At 32.9% G+C, this 15,498-nt stretch overlaps 1 protein-coding gene across 2 annotated transcripts in view; it reads right to left on the bottom strand.

The window, feature by feature from the left end:
- The window catches only part of Mtmr6 (myotubularin related protein 6), a 37,379-nt gene that overhangs the window by 10,447 nt on the left and 11,434 nt on the right, over nucleotides 1–15,498 (bottom strand). The window contains exons 2-10 of one of the 2 annotated variants that reach the window (XM_071611317.1): nucleotides 14,040–14,156; nucleotides 9,106–9,268; nucleotides 6,956–7,113; nucleotides 6,628–6,756; nucleotides 3,816–3,950; nucleotides 2,981–3,094; nucleotides 1,630–1,762; nucleotides 594–703; nucleotides 81–206 (exon numbers count right to left, since the gene is read on the bottom strand). In XM_071611317.1, coding sequence (XP_071467418.1) covers nucleotides 81–206; nucleotides 594–703; nucleotides 1,630–1,762; nucleotides 2,981–3,094; nucleotides 3,816–3,950; nucleotides 6,628–6,756; nucleotides 6,956–7,113; nucleotides 9,106–9,268; nucleotides 14,040–14,156 — 1,185 coding nt within the window. The remainder of the gene's footprint in view (nucleotides 1–80; nucleotides 207–593; nucleotides 704–1,629; nucleotides 1,763–2,980; nucleotides 3,095–3,815; nucleotides 3,951–6,627; nucleotides 6,757–6,955; nucleotides 7,114–9,105; nucleotides 9,269–14,039; nucleotides 14,157–15,498) is intronic. The other variant, XM_027941588.2, reaches the window with a different exon arrangement.

The raw sequence follows: 15,498 nt of genomic DNA, 5'->3' as shown, positions 1-15,498 counted from the left end.
CTGTCTTCTAACATTGCCACTGTTCCCTGGGGAGACAAAACCACTTCTATTTGAGAACCACTAACTGAATAAATCCTTACCATGAATCCTTTGATCGTCCTGTAGTAGGAATCCAATAAAAGTGAACCAAGGGAACACACCTGTGAAGTTCTATCCCACCCATCAGAACAATGTACTAATACACTTGCATTTTCGACCATTATTGCCTGAAAAGAAATATCACATACTTAGATTCTAGCAGAATGCCTTTTATATATATCTGAAGTTTATTTACTTGAAAACCATACTAGCAGCTATCACACTACAAAGGAGAGCTATATCTGCAATGATGTTGGCATAGCATACTTAAAAACAAAAACAAAGCAAATAAACAACAACAACAAAAAGAAATGTTGTCTCAAAGTATCTAGGGATTTATTTAAAGTATCTGTATTGAATGCTACATGATATTTTCAAAGCTCAAATTAAAGTGAACCTTATTAAAGAGCTAAGTAATAAAAAGTCACCTGACCAGACTACGTACCAGTACCTAATAGGATAAATCATCCTTCCTAACCATTATATATGCAAAGTTCAACATGAAAGATAATTACTTTGGCTAGGAAGATTGCGGCATCCATAACAGCTTTGATATGGCGAAGCCATCCTGAGCTTTCCAATCCAGAGTAGAAATCATTGACAGAAAGCCCTCTGGTACCATTGACTGAAAAAAAGGGAGAAATTTTTTTCAGTTAGAATGGAGCTAGAATTTCTACTGATCCTTCTAAAGATTTTTCTAGGTAAGTAAGTTGAAAAAGAAAGGACAAAATAAAAAATTAAAAGATTCAATTAGAACCTTAATAATACATTTTGAAATACATTTTTCTATCATTCCTGTACTTAAAAGAAATTGATACAAAATCCCTTTTAAATCTTTTTTAGGATCCAGGTGCGTGGTGCACACCTGTAATCCCAGTTGCTGGGGAGGCTGAGACAGAAGAACTGTGAGTTCAAAGCCAGCCTCAGCAACTGTGAGACGCTAGGCAAATTCAGTAAGACCCTGTCTCTAAATAAAATACAAAATAGGGCTGGGGATGTGGTTCAGTGGTCGAATACCCCTGAGTTTGATCCCTAGTACCAATAAATAAATAAATAACTAGATAGATAAATAAATAAATAGATAGATAGATAGATAGATAGATTTTTTAGGGCAGATGTTTAACTAAAACTAGTCTTCTATTTTAAATTTTAAAAACATCATGACTGGAAAGATCTTAATATTTAAAAGAAACAGTATCATAAATTAATCTTTATTGCACTGACTATTCAAAAATAACTATCTAACAATAGCAATTTTTGCAAAACCATTAAAATTATATTAACAGAGACACCACAACCCAGACAGGACTACTGAGTACTTGAAATGTGGCTAGTCCAAACATAGCTGTGTTCTATGTGTAAAATACACACTTGATTTCTAAGACTTAATATTTCATTACCAATTTTTATATCAACATTAAACAAGTTTTTAACATTAAGCAAATTTTTAAAATACTACTTGTTTCTTTTTACTTTAAATGTGACTAACAGAAAATTTTATAATACATGCAACTAGCATTATATTTTATCTATAAGCAAGAAAAATCATACCTTCCAATAATTTCTGAAGGCTGGACCTCATGACATGAATATTTTCTATTCCAACAAACTGAAATCTAATATTAGAATAGTTGTCTTCATTTTCATAACCTTTTCCAGCTGCTCTGTTGGCCATCGCATTCAGCTAAAATTTAAAATTTTAGAAATTTAAAAACAAATTACTTTTATCTTTTGATTTACTAAAATGTCATAAAAACATTAAATAAGTCATTATCTGGAAGAGATTTTGAAGGAACCCATCAAAACTAAATAAGCTATCATTTTTTGGTAAGCAAAATGTCACATTATCAACAATAAAGAATTGTTACTATAAAGTAACAATATATATGATTATCATATAAAGGAAAGGACTGAACAGGAAATACCCACAAGTTCATGAAGCCAATTCAGCTATCTGCAATACTTCAAAATTAAAAATAAAGGCATATTTCCTATCTAAATCTTAAATGACTGCAGAGCTAGCAAGCTTTTCTTTTACAGAATGAAACTGTGAGATTCACTTCAGAAGAAGCCTAGAGTAAATGATCATTCAGAAATCCACAAGGCTCATGAAAATCAGATCTGAAACATGCCTCCAACTTATTGGAGATCCTTCACATTAGAGATTACTGGAGACCCATACACTGTGTAATACAGCATCTGACCTGCTAGCCTGATACAGCTCTAAGAATTAGGCCCAAAATAAACTAGTCTCTAAAGAGAAAACAGACTGCCCATAGGTACATAAGCCTATGGTCTTTGGTTATTACAGCAAATGTTATCACAGGTACACTTAGGATTTGAATACTTACTTCTTTCAGACTAGGATTTCATATGAAATGTTACTTTACTATTCTTTGCTTATGAACTTGGATGAAAAGGAATCTAAAACGGAAGTAAAAGTAGCTTTTCATTGGGCCTCAGGGTGATAACAAGTATATTTAAATGACATCTACTGACTCGCTAATTATAAGTAAAATTAAGAGTTAGATGTTAAAAATGTTTCCATTATCACTCCTTGATTTTATTAAGTTTAACTAGCAAAGCAATTAAAGATATATTCTCTGTGTAGAAGACAATTATATAAATAAGAGCTATTAGAATTCTTGAATACAAAGTTAAGACATAAATCTTCAAAGTCTTTTTATATCTTAGATGTGAACTCCTTAGACTTTCTTAGTCTGTTTTTAACAAAATATTATCCAATTGCCAATTTCTAATACTTCCTAATTGACTCAAATTAATCTCATTTTCTGCATTCTCCATTATTTTTGCGAGACTGCATAAAGATGAGAATTACTCTAAAACAGCTAATGATTCCTTTTACAAAGCTGCCTAAAATTGCTTGTTTTATGTTGCTCACTCGCTGTTTCTCATCGCTTTCTCTTATTTTCTCATCATTCCAGACTTTTGAAGAAATTCTCACTATAATTCTGCCAATGTCCTTTTGTGTAGCCCACCAGCTCTGCATTCGATGCTATAATAAAAATTAAAAGTAAAGTTAGCTGTTACCACTGAAGAATTTAATTACTTTAATTTCAGGGTCCTATGTGAATTGGCTATTAAACTGAGCTCATAAAAAGAAAACTGGATTCTGACTCTATCCCAATGATAAAAATTTAGCCTCATACCATAGATGCCTAACAGAACAATAATTTCCTATTCACCATAATTCTCCAGTCAATGTTAAATTAACTCACTGTTTTTCCTTTTTTAAAAAAAAATTTCAGAATAAGGTTCACTATTTTAACAAAAAAGTGTTAATTAAAAATTTCAATATTAAATATAAATCCAGGATTAACTCCAGAAAAAAAAAAATTTCATAAAAACAAGTTAAGAATTTGTAACTTTTGATATGTTACACACTATTTAGTATTTCTTAACAATATAAGACCTATATACTACCAAGAACACTATAAAATTCAGCTTTCCTAAATTAATTAGTGTGTGTATATATATGTATCAGATGCATGTGTCACATATCAGAAGACATAAGAAATCACCATCCAGGTTACTGAGAACAATCCATCTAAGTTGATATTCCAAAAAAGAATTGATTTCCTTTGTATTATTAGCCTTGGTTAATTTAAAACCAGGACTCAGATATTTTAAATATGGACAATTTATTACCTCCCCCCATTAATTAAAGTAACAGAGATAAGTAAAGTAACAGATTGTACTGTATTTACGTTACATACTTTGGGCCGGGTATCCACAACATACATGTAGCGATTGACTGGATTGGCTTTACTAATTGCTTGAAGCAAATGTTCATCCTCAAGGCACCTGGCACTGAATCCTGACAGTGGTTGACTACATCGACAAATGGCAGCCTAATTTTAACAAGACAGAAAACAGATTATGCAAAAAAAAAAAAGCTTAAGAGAAAAAAACTCAAAAGTTAAAATCAAATATGCAATTGTTTAAAAGATTGATGTAATCGAATACATTAATGTTGAAATCCGATTTGAATTAAATATTCTTTCAACATCCCGATGTTCCCTAAGTTTTCCCAGTATTCTCCTAAGACAACTAAATGCTTCCTTAACTAGTCTAATAGAAACAAAACTTAGGTCTTAAGAAAAATCACTTAGTCAATTCTCTATAGAGTTAAGATATCTGCATCCTATGCTCTACTTTAATTATAGGATACTTTCAATTCCGGTTAAGTAAAGGAATAGTCAATTGTGTAAAACATGAATTTTTAAAGTAGAAACATTTAAACATTTGAAAGTCCCAAAGACTTTCAGAATCTCTAATTGAAACAGCAATCTTTTTATAAAGTGAGATATAAAATAACAAAAATGACATTCAATTCAAATTTGGATTAAAATATAGTTAAACTAGGAGGGCAAGAATATCTGTTGAGAACTAGGGAATGGCTGAATTCCCTATTAAATTTACTATATTTTAAAGTCCTGAATAAAATGTAAAATTTAGACACAGACACTTATTTTCCAATCTCATCCATTCCAACTCCAACTTAATTTTACCCAAATATTCTATATACAATCTCATTAAAGGAACAAAAGTAAACACAAAAATATATTTGTGCATATTTTAAATTCATATATAAAACAAAACCATGAAAACATAAAACAAAAAAATGAAGACTGTCTTATTTTTTCATATCTACTTTCTGATTTTATTAAGTTGGCCACTAAATATCTATTTTCAGCCCAGCTTTCCAATAAACAACATACGTAAACATAGGTATATCAAACAGGCCATATCCGGATAACCTCCTCACAATTTAATAATGAAAAGCAAATTAGAAACTTTTGTTTAAACATTTACCTTTATCTCTGCTCCCTTCCAAAATCCAATCAAAATTCTAAAAAAATAAGTTTAAGATTATAAAATCACAAGGACAAAAAGAATAGAAAAGGAAACAACAATAGAGATGTCAATAAAATTTGGGGAAATGAAGCCAGGTATGGTGGAGACTGAAGCAGGAGGATCACAAATTTTAGGCCAGCCAGAAAAACTCAGTTAAACACTGTCTTAAAATTTAAAAAAGGGTTGGGGGATGTAACTCCGTGGTAGAGTGCTTGCCTAACCATACATGAAGCCCTGAGTTCAATCTCCAATACTGAAAAAAGGGGTGATAGCAGATTGTCAAGTGATAAATGACTTGTGGCAGAAGAAAGCTGCTAACTCCCCTAGGTTGAAAAGAAACAAAGTATTTTGAGCATCAAAATCCCAGAAAAGCTCAGGGGCTGAGTTGGGGTATGACTAAACACAGGATAACTGGCTGAATTCCTATATAAGGACTAGTTAAGATTTCCAAAAATTTCCTTACCCTGAAGACAAAGTTAATTCTATATACAGGATTAACCTGAAGACTCTGGACAACAGGTACAGCTATGGATGGGAGTGAAGCCATATATCCCCCAAAACAGGAGAATGAAATAAAAGTCTTCACAAAAAATATGAGATCCTACCATCCCTGTTACCATAGTGTGGGTCACAGCCAGAGTTACTATACACACTGGCAAAACTTAAAGATTCCTCTTTAAGGATACCAATTAGATATCAAAAAGAAGCCAATGATATAGAACTTTATGTACACAGCTGAGAAACCAGTTAAAAATCCAGATGTATGAAAGACAAAAAAATTTAAAAAAAGAAACTCTGGGGAAAAGATAACTTACGTGGAAACACAACATTCTTTTTATTAAAAAAAAAATCCTTTTTCTCAGAGAACTAAGACACTATATCCAACAATAGAAAACTGAGTAAAAATTTTTGGAAAATAGGAAAAGAGCTCAAATATTCAAAAAAAGAGCTTCAATATTCAATACTGAAATATTAAAAAATGATCCATAAAAATAAAGAATCTAAGAGGCAGGCTAAAATAAAGATACGGCTGAGGAAATCTAGAAAATAGAGATTGAAGGAAAGAAGCCTAAGAAAAATGGAGATGCTAGAAAGCCCAATTGTCAATTAACATAAGTTAAAAAAAGATGAGGAGGAAGAAAACAGAGGAAAGAAAATTAAAATTACCAAACAAACAGAAAAAGCAACTTGCCAAAACTGAGATCTGAGCAATGAACAATTCCTATTACAGCAACCCATTATAAAGATACTTCCTCTACCTCTTCATTTTGCAAAATCCTTATGATTTGAAGAGTTTGCTATTAAAATGGAAGCCTTAAATGTCCTTGGTTCTCTTTCTTCTCTCAGTGGTTGTTGGCTTGTCAAAGTATCCTGTTTCCCCAAATAAGCAGAATTAAGAGAGAATAGCAAAAAGGAAAAACCTATCTGCTTACAAGTCACTGAATAGAAGGAAGAAAGGGATGGTAAAGGAGGATGACAGCTATGAAATTTTCTATATTGGGGGTAGTTGTAAAATTTAAAAATTTTAATTAAATGAAAAGCCAGCATTTTTCTATTATCAACATTATAATAATGGCCTTCTGAATTAAAAATTAGTGTTCTTTTGGATATTTAAACCTAAAGGGGAGTTATAAAATCTTAAAAAAAAAAAACAAAACAAAACCTTCTTACCTCCTTTTCTTCATGATAGTAGGAAAGAACTGGGAATCTTCCTTTGCTCCGGAACTTGGAACTACCAACAATTATTGGTTTGCTTGCTATCCGGGGAACATAAAGTTCTCTGGGGTAAGTTTCACAAATCTGTAAATATCAAACAAAACATAACTACTCTACTCACAATTCAAAAACCATAAGGTTAAAAATCCTTTAAAAACCTGCAATCTTATGAAATCAAAGAACAGCCATCAAACTGTAATACATTGAAAACTTGCTACTATGACACACTCTGCCCCTCTGGTACTAACATTTTCTGAAGTCCTCTAAAAGGTTGCTAAGTTACCTTGTATTCTCGGTTGGCATCAGATAACTGCCAGTGTGAATTTGGCACTCCCATCCTCTTATATTCCTCAGCAAGGTCAATGAGTTGCCAACCTTGTAATCGTTCTGAATCATTTTGTTTTGGATTATAAGAGAATGCATACAGATCTTCATATTTTGCTATAGAATATGAAATACAAAAATGTTAAGATGTAATTTGTAAGACTTAATACCCTTTAAATAAAAATTATTTTTCAGTCTTTTCCTTCATTTTTTTCTTTGAAATCTTCAAAAAGATGGCAATACATGAACATAACTGAACTTAATATATTTTTTTCAACTTCTGTAATGCAAATGACTATATCTAAAGGCACACATAAATTGGATCTAAGATTCAATTTATGTCTTTTATAAAAATTAATAACAACTATAGATTTTTAAAGTCAAATATAAAAAACACAAATAGATACTTCCTACTCATCACTTTTCCCAAATGACATGTAAAACAAAACTAATGTTGCAATGAAAAACTAGAGATGGCATGGAGACCTTGGAATTGCATTATATAGTCTTATAAAACAGTTGGACCAAAAATAACAACAGAGTTCAGGAGAGCACTTACTTCTGAATAATAAGCATGAAGTCACAGAACCACCTTTACTATAAGTTCTGGCTTACCTGGGGACAATGAATGTTACAGGTTCTATGTGCTGGGACAAATGAGTAAACATAGACCTGCTCCTAGTCACTAATCCAGGATGCTCAACTAAAACCCAGTTCAACATGTAATTGAAGTAATGTGGGGGAAGGAAGCCTCCAGATCCCTGGGGCATAGCAATGATACGATGTTTCTTTAGGGTCTATATTCCTCCCAATCTTAAAACTACTAAAGTAGGATTCACACTCTCATCCCTCTCTTTTGTCTTTTCTTCCATCCCAATATTAAGTATTTTAGACCAACTACTATTAGAAGACCTTGACCTTCCTTAACTTCTCATTTAGTAATACTGTCTTCAAGTAGGTCTTCTTGGTTGTGAAATACCCAATTTTAAAAATACAAAAGGTAGGGGCTGGGGATACAGCTAAATTGGTAGAGTGCTTACCTTGCATGCATAACGCCCTGGGTTCTATTCCCAGTACCACACACACACACACACACAAAAAAAAAAAAAAAAAACCGTAGCCAGGCACAATGGCACACGCCTATAATCCCAGCAACTTAGGAGGCTGAGGCAGGAGGATTGTTGAGTTCAAAACCAGCCTCAGCAACTTAGCAAGGCCCTAAGCAACCCAGAGAACCTGTCTCTAAATACAATATAAAAAAGGGCTAGGGATATGGTTCCGTGGTAAAGCACCCTTAGAGTCAATTCTCATTACCAAAACTATTTTTAAAAAATACAAAATGTGCTACCTGCTATGAAGAGACTTTATGTATGTGTGTGTGTGTGTGTGTGTGTGTGTGTGTGTGTGTGTGTGTGTATATATATATATATATATATATATATATATATATATCTTCTTCAGTTTATGCTATACACACTTTACTTTTTCCTCACTATTACCTCCTCTTTGAATTCCATTTTTGCAACTCACACCAGTTATTTCTAGACTATTTTGAGGAGTTAGCATGCATAAGTACCCAAATGATAAGAGTAACTCAAAAGTATTTAAAAAAAGAGAGAGAGATCCATTAAATTATCTTGGCTAAACCCATATTATGATTTGAATATAAGGTGTCCAAAAAGGCTCTTATGTTAATGCAGAAATGTTCAGAGGTGAAATGATTAGATTACAAATGCTGTGACCTGATCAGTGGATTAATCCATTTGATGGATTAATTTGAAAGGACTACTTTTACTGGGTGATAACTGTTTGGCAGATGGGGTGTGGCTAGAAGAAGTAGTTCCCTGGGGACATGCCCTTGGGGATTATACTTAGTCCCCCTGGCTTCTCCTTTACTCTTTCTCTGATTTCCAGCCACCATGAGCTGTGCCATTCTGCCATGATGCTCTGCCTCACCTCCAGAGTCAGCCAACCATAAATTGATTCTCTAAAATAAACTTTTTCTCCTTATGTTGTTTTGGTCAGGTATTTTTGTCACAGTGATGAAAAGCTGACTAACACAACCTATCTCAAATTGAGCATGTAAGCTTTGGTCTCTAAGAACAATACCTTGTTTTGATAGTTGTAGCAAAGAGTTATAAATATCATGGCAATCTCTTTCTCTGGGAACAATAAAATGCACGATCCTGAAGTTCTTGCACTGAATCACAAGTGGGCATCCAGAAGTAGTCAAGGCAAGTTTCTCTACTGAGGCAATATGGTGGTGTAATATCTATGGCATGAAAAAAGATTCAATTCATCAATACAGGAAACACTAAGTACTTATTCTCTTCCATAAATGTTAGGAATGTCCTTCTCAAATAAAATATCAAATATGCTACACATCAAACAAAATTTTAAAATGACTGAATACCCAAGTCAGGAATATATGTGTCTTCCTGATACCTTCTCATCTATCACAATAAATGTTTACTGAGTGAATGAATATAAGACCCACTATAAACTCAATACTTGATGGCATTTTGAACATATGATCATCATTCTCACCTGCAAACAATATTTTGTTTGCTTCTAAAAAGTCTTTTTTTCAATATCATTTCTATTAACTTAAAATATTTATAGAAAATCCTTCTGAAGAACAAAAGTCTTAAGTTCCAAAATTCAATTATGGCAAGAGATCAATTTATCCAAAATTATCAATTTATCCCAAAAAATTCCACCCTGTTTTTATGTGTGTATTACAAGGTAAAGGACAAAAAAATTATTTATATGTTTATTTACTAATTATTTATTAAATCTAAAGTTGACATGTAAGATTAAATGAATATAAGTAATCAAGAAAAGCCTAAGTATAAAAATTAAAACTACATATAGTAAGGGTTATTAATATATGTAGCCCATACTTGGAGCTAAGATTAAGCACATTAACATTTATATTATTATACGTTACTTGAAATGATCTAACAATAACAGAATCTAAACAGAAAATAAAGGAAAATAAACTTAATATCATACCACTATTATGACTGCAATAAAGATGCAAATGTATTTGCAGAATTATGAGGACCAGGCTCTACCACTATCTAGTTATGTAACTTTGAAAACAATCATCATCTGTAAAATGATAACAAGGAAAAAAGGCTGATAAGACTCCTTCTAGAATTAAAATAATCATTTACATGAATATAGCATACTAACAGACTTCACTTCAGAGAAACAGCATTTTTAAGACAATAGTAGAAAGAAAACAACAATCTTTTTGCTGCCCCCTAAACTACATTCCCAACATCTGAAGAAACAGCTGCAGGAACAACGTATCGATACTGTGTAGGAATTACCTTTCCATATTTCATTTATTTCTCTAGGAGATGGAGTACATATACAGAAGATATTGAGACAGGTGAATAAAGAGGAGGTAGAGTGGATAATATAAGAAATGATTTTACAAGGCTCTGTGAGGCAAAATTCCTGGCAGTTCTTGTTCAAGTAACAGGTAGGGAAGGGATCCAGTGCTTCTAGGGAATATAACTTCTCTGGGGTAAGCACCTTAACTTGATACAATCATATGTCAACTGGATGGCCTTCCTGGGAATATAAAGAATATATATAGAGAGAAGCCAACATGTGCTATAAGGGATGCACCCCAGGGCAACATGGTGCCCTGCACTGGGAGACAAAATCAGCCTCTAATCTTGATGCTATTGCTTAAAAAAATAAGAAAAGCAGCTACAATTTCCTGAGGCCCTTCTATGCTTTAGGCCAGAAGCTTTTCCTGTTTTCTCTCATACAAGATTCACAAAGCCCTACATGATATCTGATGGTATATCTATTTTATGGGGTATACTAAACTTGAAGTCACATTTTGGCAGATACTATGGGTCTGTCATTCCTCTCAACCAACCTTCCTTACTGGCAATACCCATCTTCCTCAGGAGATTAAAAATGCCAGAAATCTGTGTTCTCTACCTTCTATGCAAGCAGCACTCTCCAAGTGTTCCAATTTTCTAACAATTTGTTAGGAAAAGTCAGCAGGGGAGCATCCCTGGGGAGCAGGGGGGGAGAGCCCAGATAAAGGGAGGGGAAGGTACTGAGGAGTCTCCCTTCTGCTTTGAAAGGTTTGGTGCCACTTCAGCCTTACAGTCATGGACTTAAATAGAAACCCCTTGATATACTAACCCAAGCAGTAAGCAGTACAATTGAGATTTGAACCCAAAGTTCCCTGACTGCATTGCCTAAGTTCCATTTACAATTTTGAGTTGCCTATGTGACACTGAACAAATCACTGCTTCCCTGAGATTCTTCATTTATAAAATCGAGAGTTTAAAATCTGGCATAGCCATTGTGGCACAGAAACATACCCAAGTCTCTCCCTGTGAAGCACACAGACACAAAACCACACCTTATTTCTCTTTCTTTCTTATGTCTTGTTTAGTACTACTTATCACTATACATAGTACTTATTTATCCTATTTATTATTTGTTTCTCCCAATTAGAAAGTGAGCTCTTTCAGGACAGAATTTATATCTGTTATTACTGGCTATTCTTTCCATAATACCTAGAATAGTGATATAAAAACATATAGTAAGTGTTTAATAAATGTGTGCTAAATGAGTGAATAAATAAAGGGAAAAACAAAACAGTCATAACAAACATGGAGAATAGTTGAGAAGATGTGCTTTACTACATCTCAAAACTTATTATTAAGAAGCAAGTCAACAAACCAGTATGGTACTGGTATAGTTGTAGTCAATATGCCAAAAAAATAGAAGAGAACAAACCTTCACAGCTTTATTTATGACTGTTTACTTTAAAGACCAAGGGAAGGAAATGGTCAATAAATGATGTCAGTTGTTCATATGAAGAAATGAAAATCCCTATGTCATACCATAAACCAAAATATTTCCCAGATATACTACAACTTGTATGTAAAGTTTTTAGAAGAATTTAAGGCTGGGGTTGTGGCCTAGTGGTAGAGTACTATGAGGCACTGTGTTCGATTCTCAGAACCACATATGAATAAAATAAAGGTCCATCAACAATTAAAAAAATATTTTAAAAAAAGCTTTTAGAAGAAATTATTAAGGAATCTTTACAACCATTTAAAAAATGGAAAACCTGTAACATTCCAAATTGAAACTTTAATTCAAAGACATACACAAAAAAAAAAACACATAAAAGACAAGCCACACACTGGGAGAAGCTAAGGATGATGATTCATGTATCTGACAAAGCATTAAAATCCAGGACTCCTTTAAAATAAAAGACAAACAATCCAACAGAAAAAAAGAAAACCCAATGACCAAAATATTTGAAAAGATAATTTTTTCCAATCAGCAATTTAACATCACAATGGCATACCGAACAGGACAGGAAAAAATCTTTGAGTTGACAATATCAAATGTAGGATGCAGAAAATGTGTAATACTATACTGAGAATATAAACTGGAACAGCCATATTGAAGAGGTGACATTCTTAAATATGTGCTTATCCAAGATCCAGCAATGTTACTCCCAGGCAAATACCCCAAGGAAACTCTGGCACATATAAAAGGAAGAAATACACACAAGATGTTTGTACAGTTGACCCTTCAATAACACTGAAGTTGGGGGCACTGACACCCCCTTCCTAGTCAAAAGCCCATAATTAACTTTTGACTCCCCCCAAACTTTGCTAATAGCCTGCTGCTGACCAGAGCCTTACATACAACATAAAATGTTGACTAATACCTATTTATATATTATACATTATATACAGTAAAAACATGAGAACCATGAGAGATCAATAATATAATGCAATTTCCTAAAAAGAAACCACAACTGTTTATGATCAGTGTCCCAGAGTTTTAAGTGGATACTAACTACACTTGAGCAACAGGAGGTAGCTATGAAATTACTACAGTATTACGGTATACACCACCTTAATTTCATACAGTTATGATTTAATACTGAATCTTTATATTTTTCTTGAATGTAAGTGGTGCCATGTATGGCCTATAAGTGTTTGCAGTGTAAGTTTTGATAAGTGTTAACGTTTTGTAACAGAATTTGTGTTAAGAGAGAGAGACAGAGAATTTTTAAATATTTATTTTTTAGTTTTCGGTGGACACATCTTTATTTTATTTTTATGTGGCGCTGAGGATTGAACCCAGCGACCCAAGCATGCCAGGCAAGTGCGCTTCGGCTTGAGCCACATTCCCAGCCCCATTGTGTAATTATTTTTTTTCCTTGGGAATTGAATTCAGGGCCACTCTACCACTGAGCAACATCCCCAGCCCTTTTTAATATTTATTTTCAGTCAGAGTTGGGCTAAGTAGCCAAAGCTGGCCTTGAATTTGCAATCCACCTGCCTCAGCCTCTAGGATTATAGGTGTGTGCCACTGTGCCTGAAGAATTTGTGTATATTTGTAGTAGTAAATGACAGACTATTATCTACATATATTTTATGCATCCATGACATATCTAATTTTTCTTAATTTTTATGCTACATAGCTTGAATATTTTCTCAGAATGTTGCAAAAGGAAGAATAGGCATAGGAATGGACCTGCAAAGTTCAAACCCAACATGTTGTTCAAGGGTCAACTGCACATTATATGCATATACACATTTTCAAGTATATATTTTTTGAAAGTATACGTGCTACATATAAACATATACTTGAAAACGTACATACTTATATAAATATATGTATACTACAATATTTATACTAACAAAACAAAATTAAATACCCTAATTGTAATATGGTATAAAAATACTGTGGAATATACCTAATAATTCATTTGATCTGTTAACATATACATACATTATTTAGATTTTTTAAAATTAAAAGGAACAAATAGATATTTTAAAATTATTTATGGAGGTAGAGAGTTTGGTATTCTACAGATAAAATAGATACATGATATCTATATACCTGATATAGATAGGAGCATAGGATAAAAACACCAAAATTCCTGGTTAAGTAACCAATAATTAAAAATTATATGTATTCAAAACAACACAGTAATAGCCATAGTTCATGGTTCTTGCTGTGGTCCTTCTTACCCAGGTTTCTTTTTGATGAGAGTCTATAAATAATAGATGTGTGGCCGTAAGATAGAGTGTTCCTGTTAATGACTTGTTGCCGGTACTGAATCGATCAAGCAATTTTACTTGTTCAACCTAAAAAAAGAAAAGGATGTTATTTTCACATCAAAAAGTAGTATAGGGGCTGGGGATGTGGCTCAGCAGTACAGCACTTGCCTCAGCACCACATAAAAATAAATAAATAAACAAAATAAAGGTATTATGTCCATCTACAACTAAAAAATATATATTTTAAAAAGTAGTATAAATAATTTTTTTTGTTCCAGGGACTAACAAGCATCATTTTCAATTGTTTCCTCCTTCTGTCCAAAAACAAAAGAGTTCATTTAATATTAAGTTTCATCAATGTTAAGTTTCATCAATCTTTTGGAGGAAAACACATACACCACAAACCACATTAAGTATTATCTGGTTGCAAATGTAACCAACAGGGAATAGGTTATAAAAAAACATTAACATTTATATTGAGAGGAACAAGAAAAAGGAGTGCAGTATGAATAAGCAAGAATATTTTTCATAATCAAGGGTCCATTTTTATATGAAATAGAAAAAAATCAATCACGTAATAAGTATATAAAATATTATATCTAGAATTCTAGAAGTAAACTCATAGGGAAATTAAATCAGGAAACAATTAAATGTTTACAAACTCTAGCTTAGTCTCTCTGTTCCCCCCATACCAGAACAATGGTGGTTTTGTGTCCAGCTCTTAGTTTTTTACTCAGACTGTGTCCTTTCCTATATGGGTCTCCTCTTAGCTGAATACTAAGCATTATTCAAGGTTCACTGATACTGATGCTCTGCCTCCTAACAAGAGTTCTCCTTAAAAAACTAATGTGTTACTGATGTCTTAGCTTTTCTCCTTTATAGCTCTGAATTCCCTTGCACAGATTATGTCCTGTGCTGTGTCAGGCTCCTGTACTACCTAAGACAGTCAGGAATACAGTATGACAGTATGTCTTAAGTACACACATACAATTGTCACCATAGGGGAAAGTGGGATTAAGATAAGTTAGGAATTCTACAGGAGACTACTGCTGCTTTGAAATTTAAAGTTATCTACCCTTATGGGGAAAAAAAAGTGAAATAATCATTCAACTTAAAAACTTCAATCTATAGCTAAAGCAGTAGTTTATAGATATTCCTTTAAATTGTGTAGATCTTCAAAACCAGACAGTTAATCATTATCTCAAATGAAATTATTTATTTCCAAGGTAATCAATAACCAGCACTTAAAAGGCTAATTAGCTTCAGCCTTTCTTCCTTATTTCCAGAATTTTGTTTCCATGGAGAGCCTGCTTTAACAGCATTTGTTCAAATAAGTTAAAATTTAAACTTGAAGATTATTAAATTTGTTTTTGATGCAAAATTTTATTTACACAGTTAAGGTAATAAATTCAGTTTGAATATTCTCCTC

This window comes from Marmota flaviventris, chromosome 4, assembly GCF_047511675.1.
Source record: "Marmota flaviventris isolate mMarFla1 chromosome 4, mMarFla1.hap1, whole genome shotgun sequence".
Lineage (NCBI taxonomy): Eukaryota > Metazoa > Chordata > Mammalia > Rodentia > Sciuridae > Marmota > Marmota flaviventris.
This window is presented reverse-complemented; position numbering and strand designations above follow the sequence as displayed.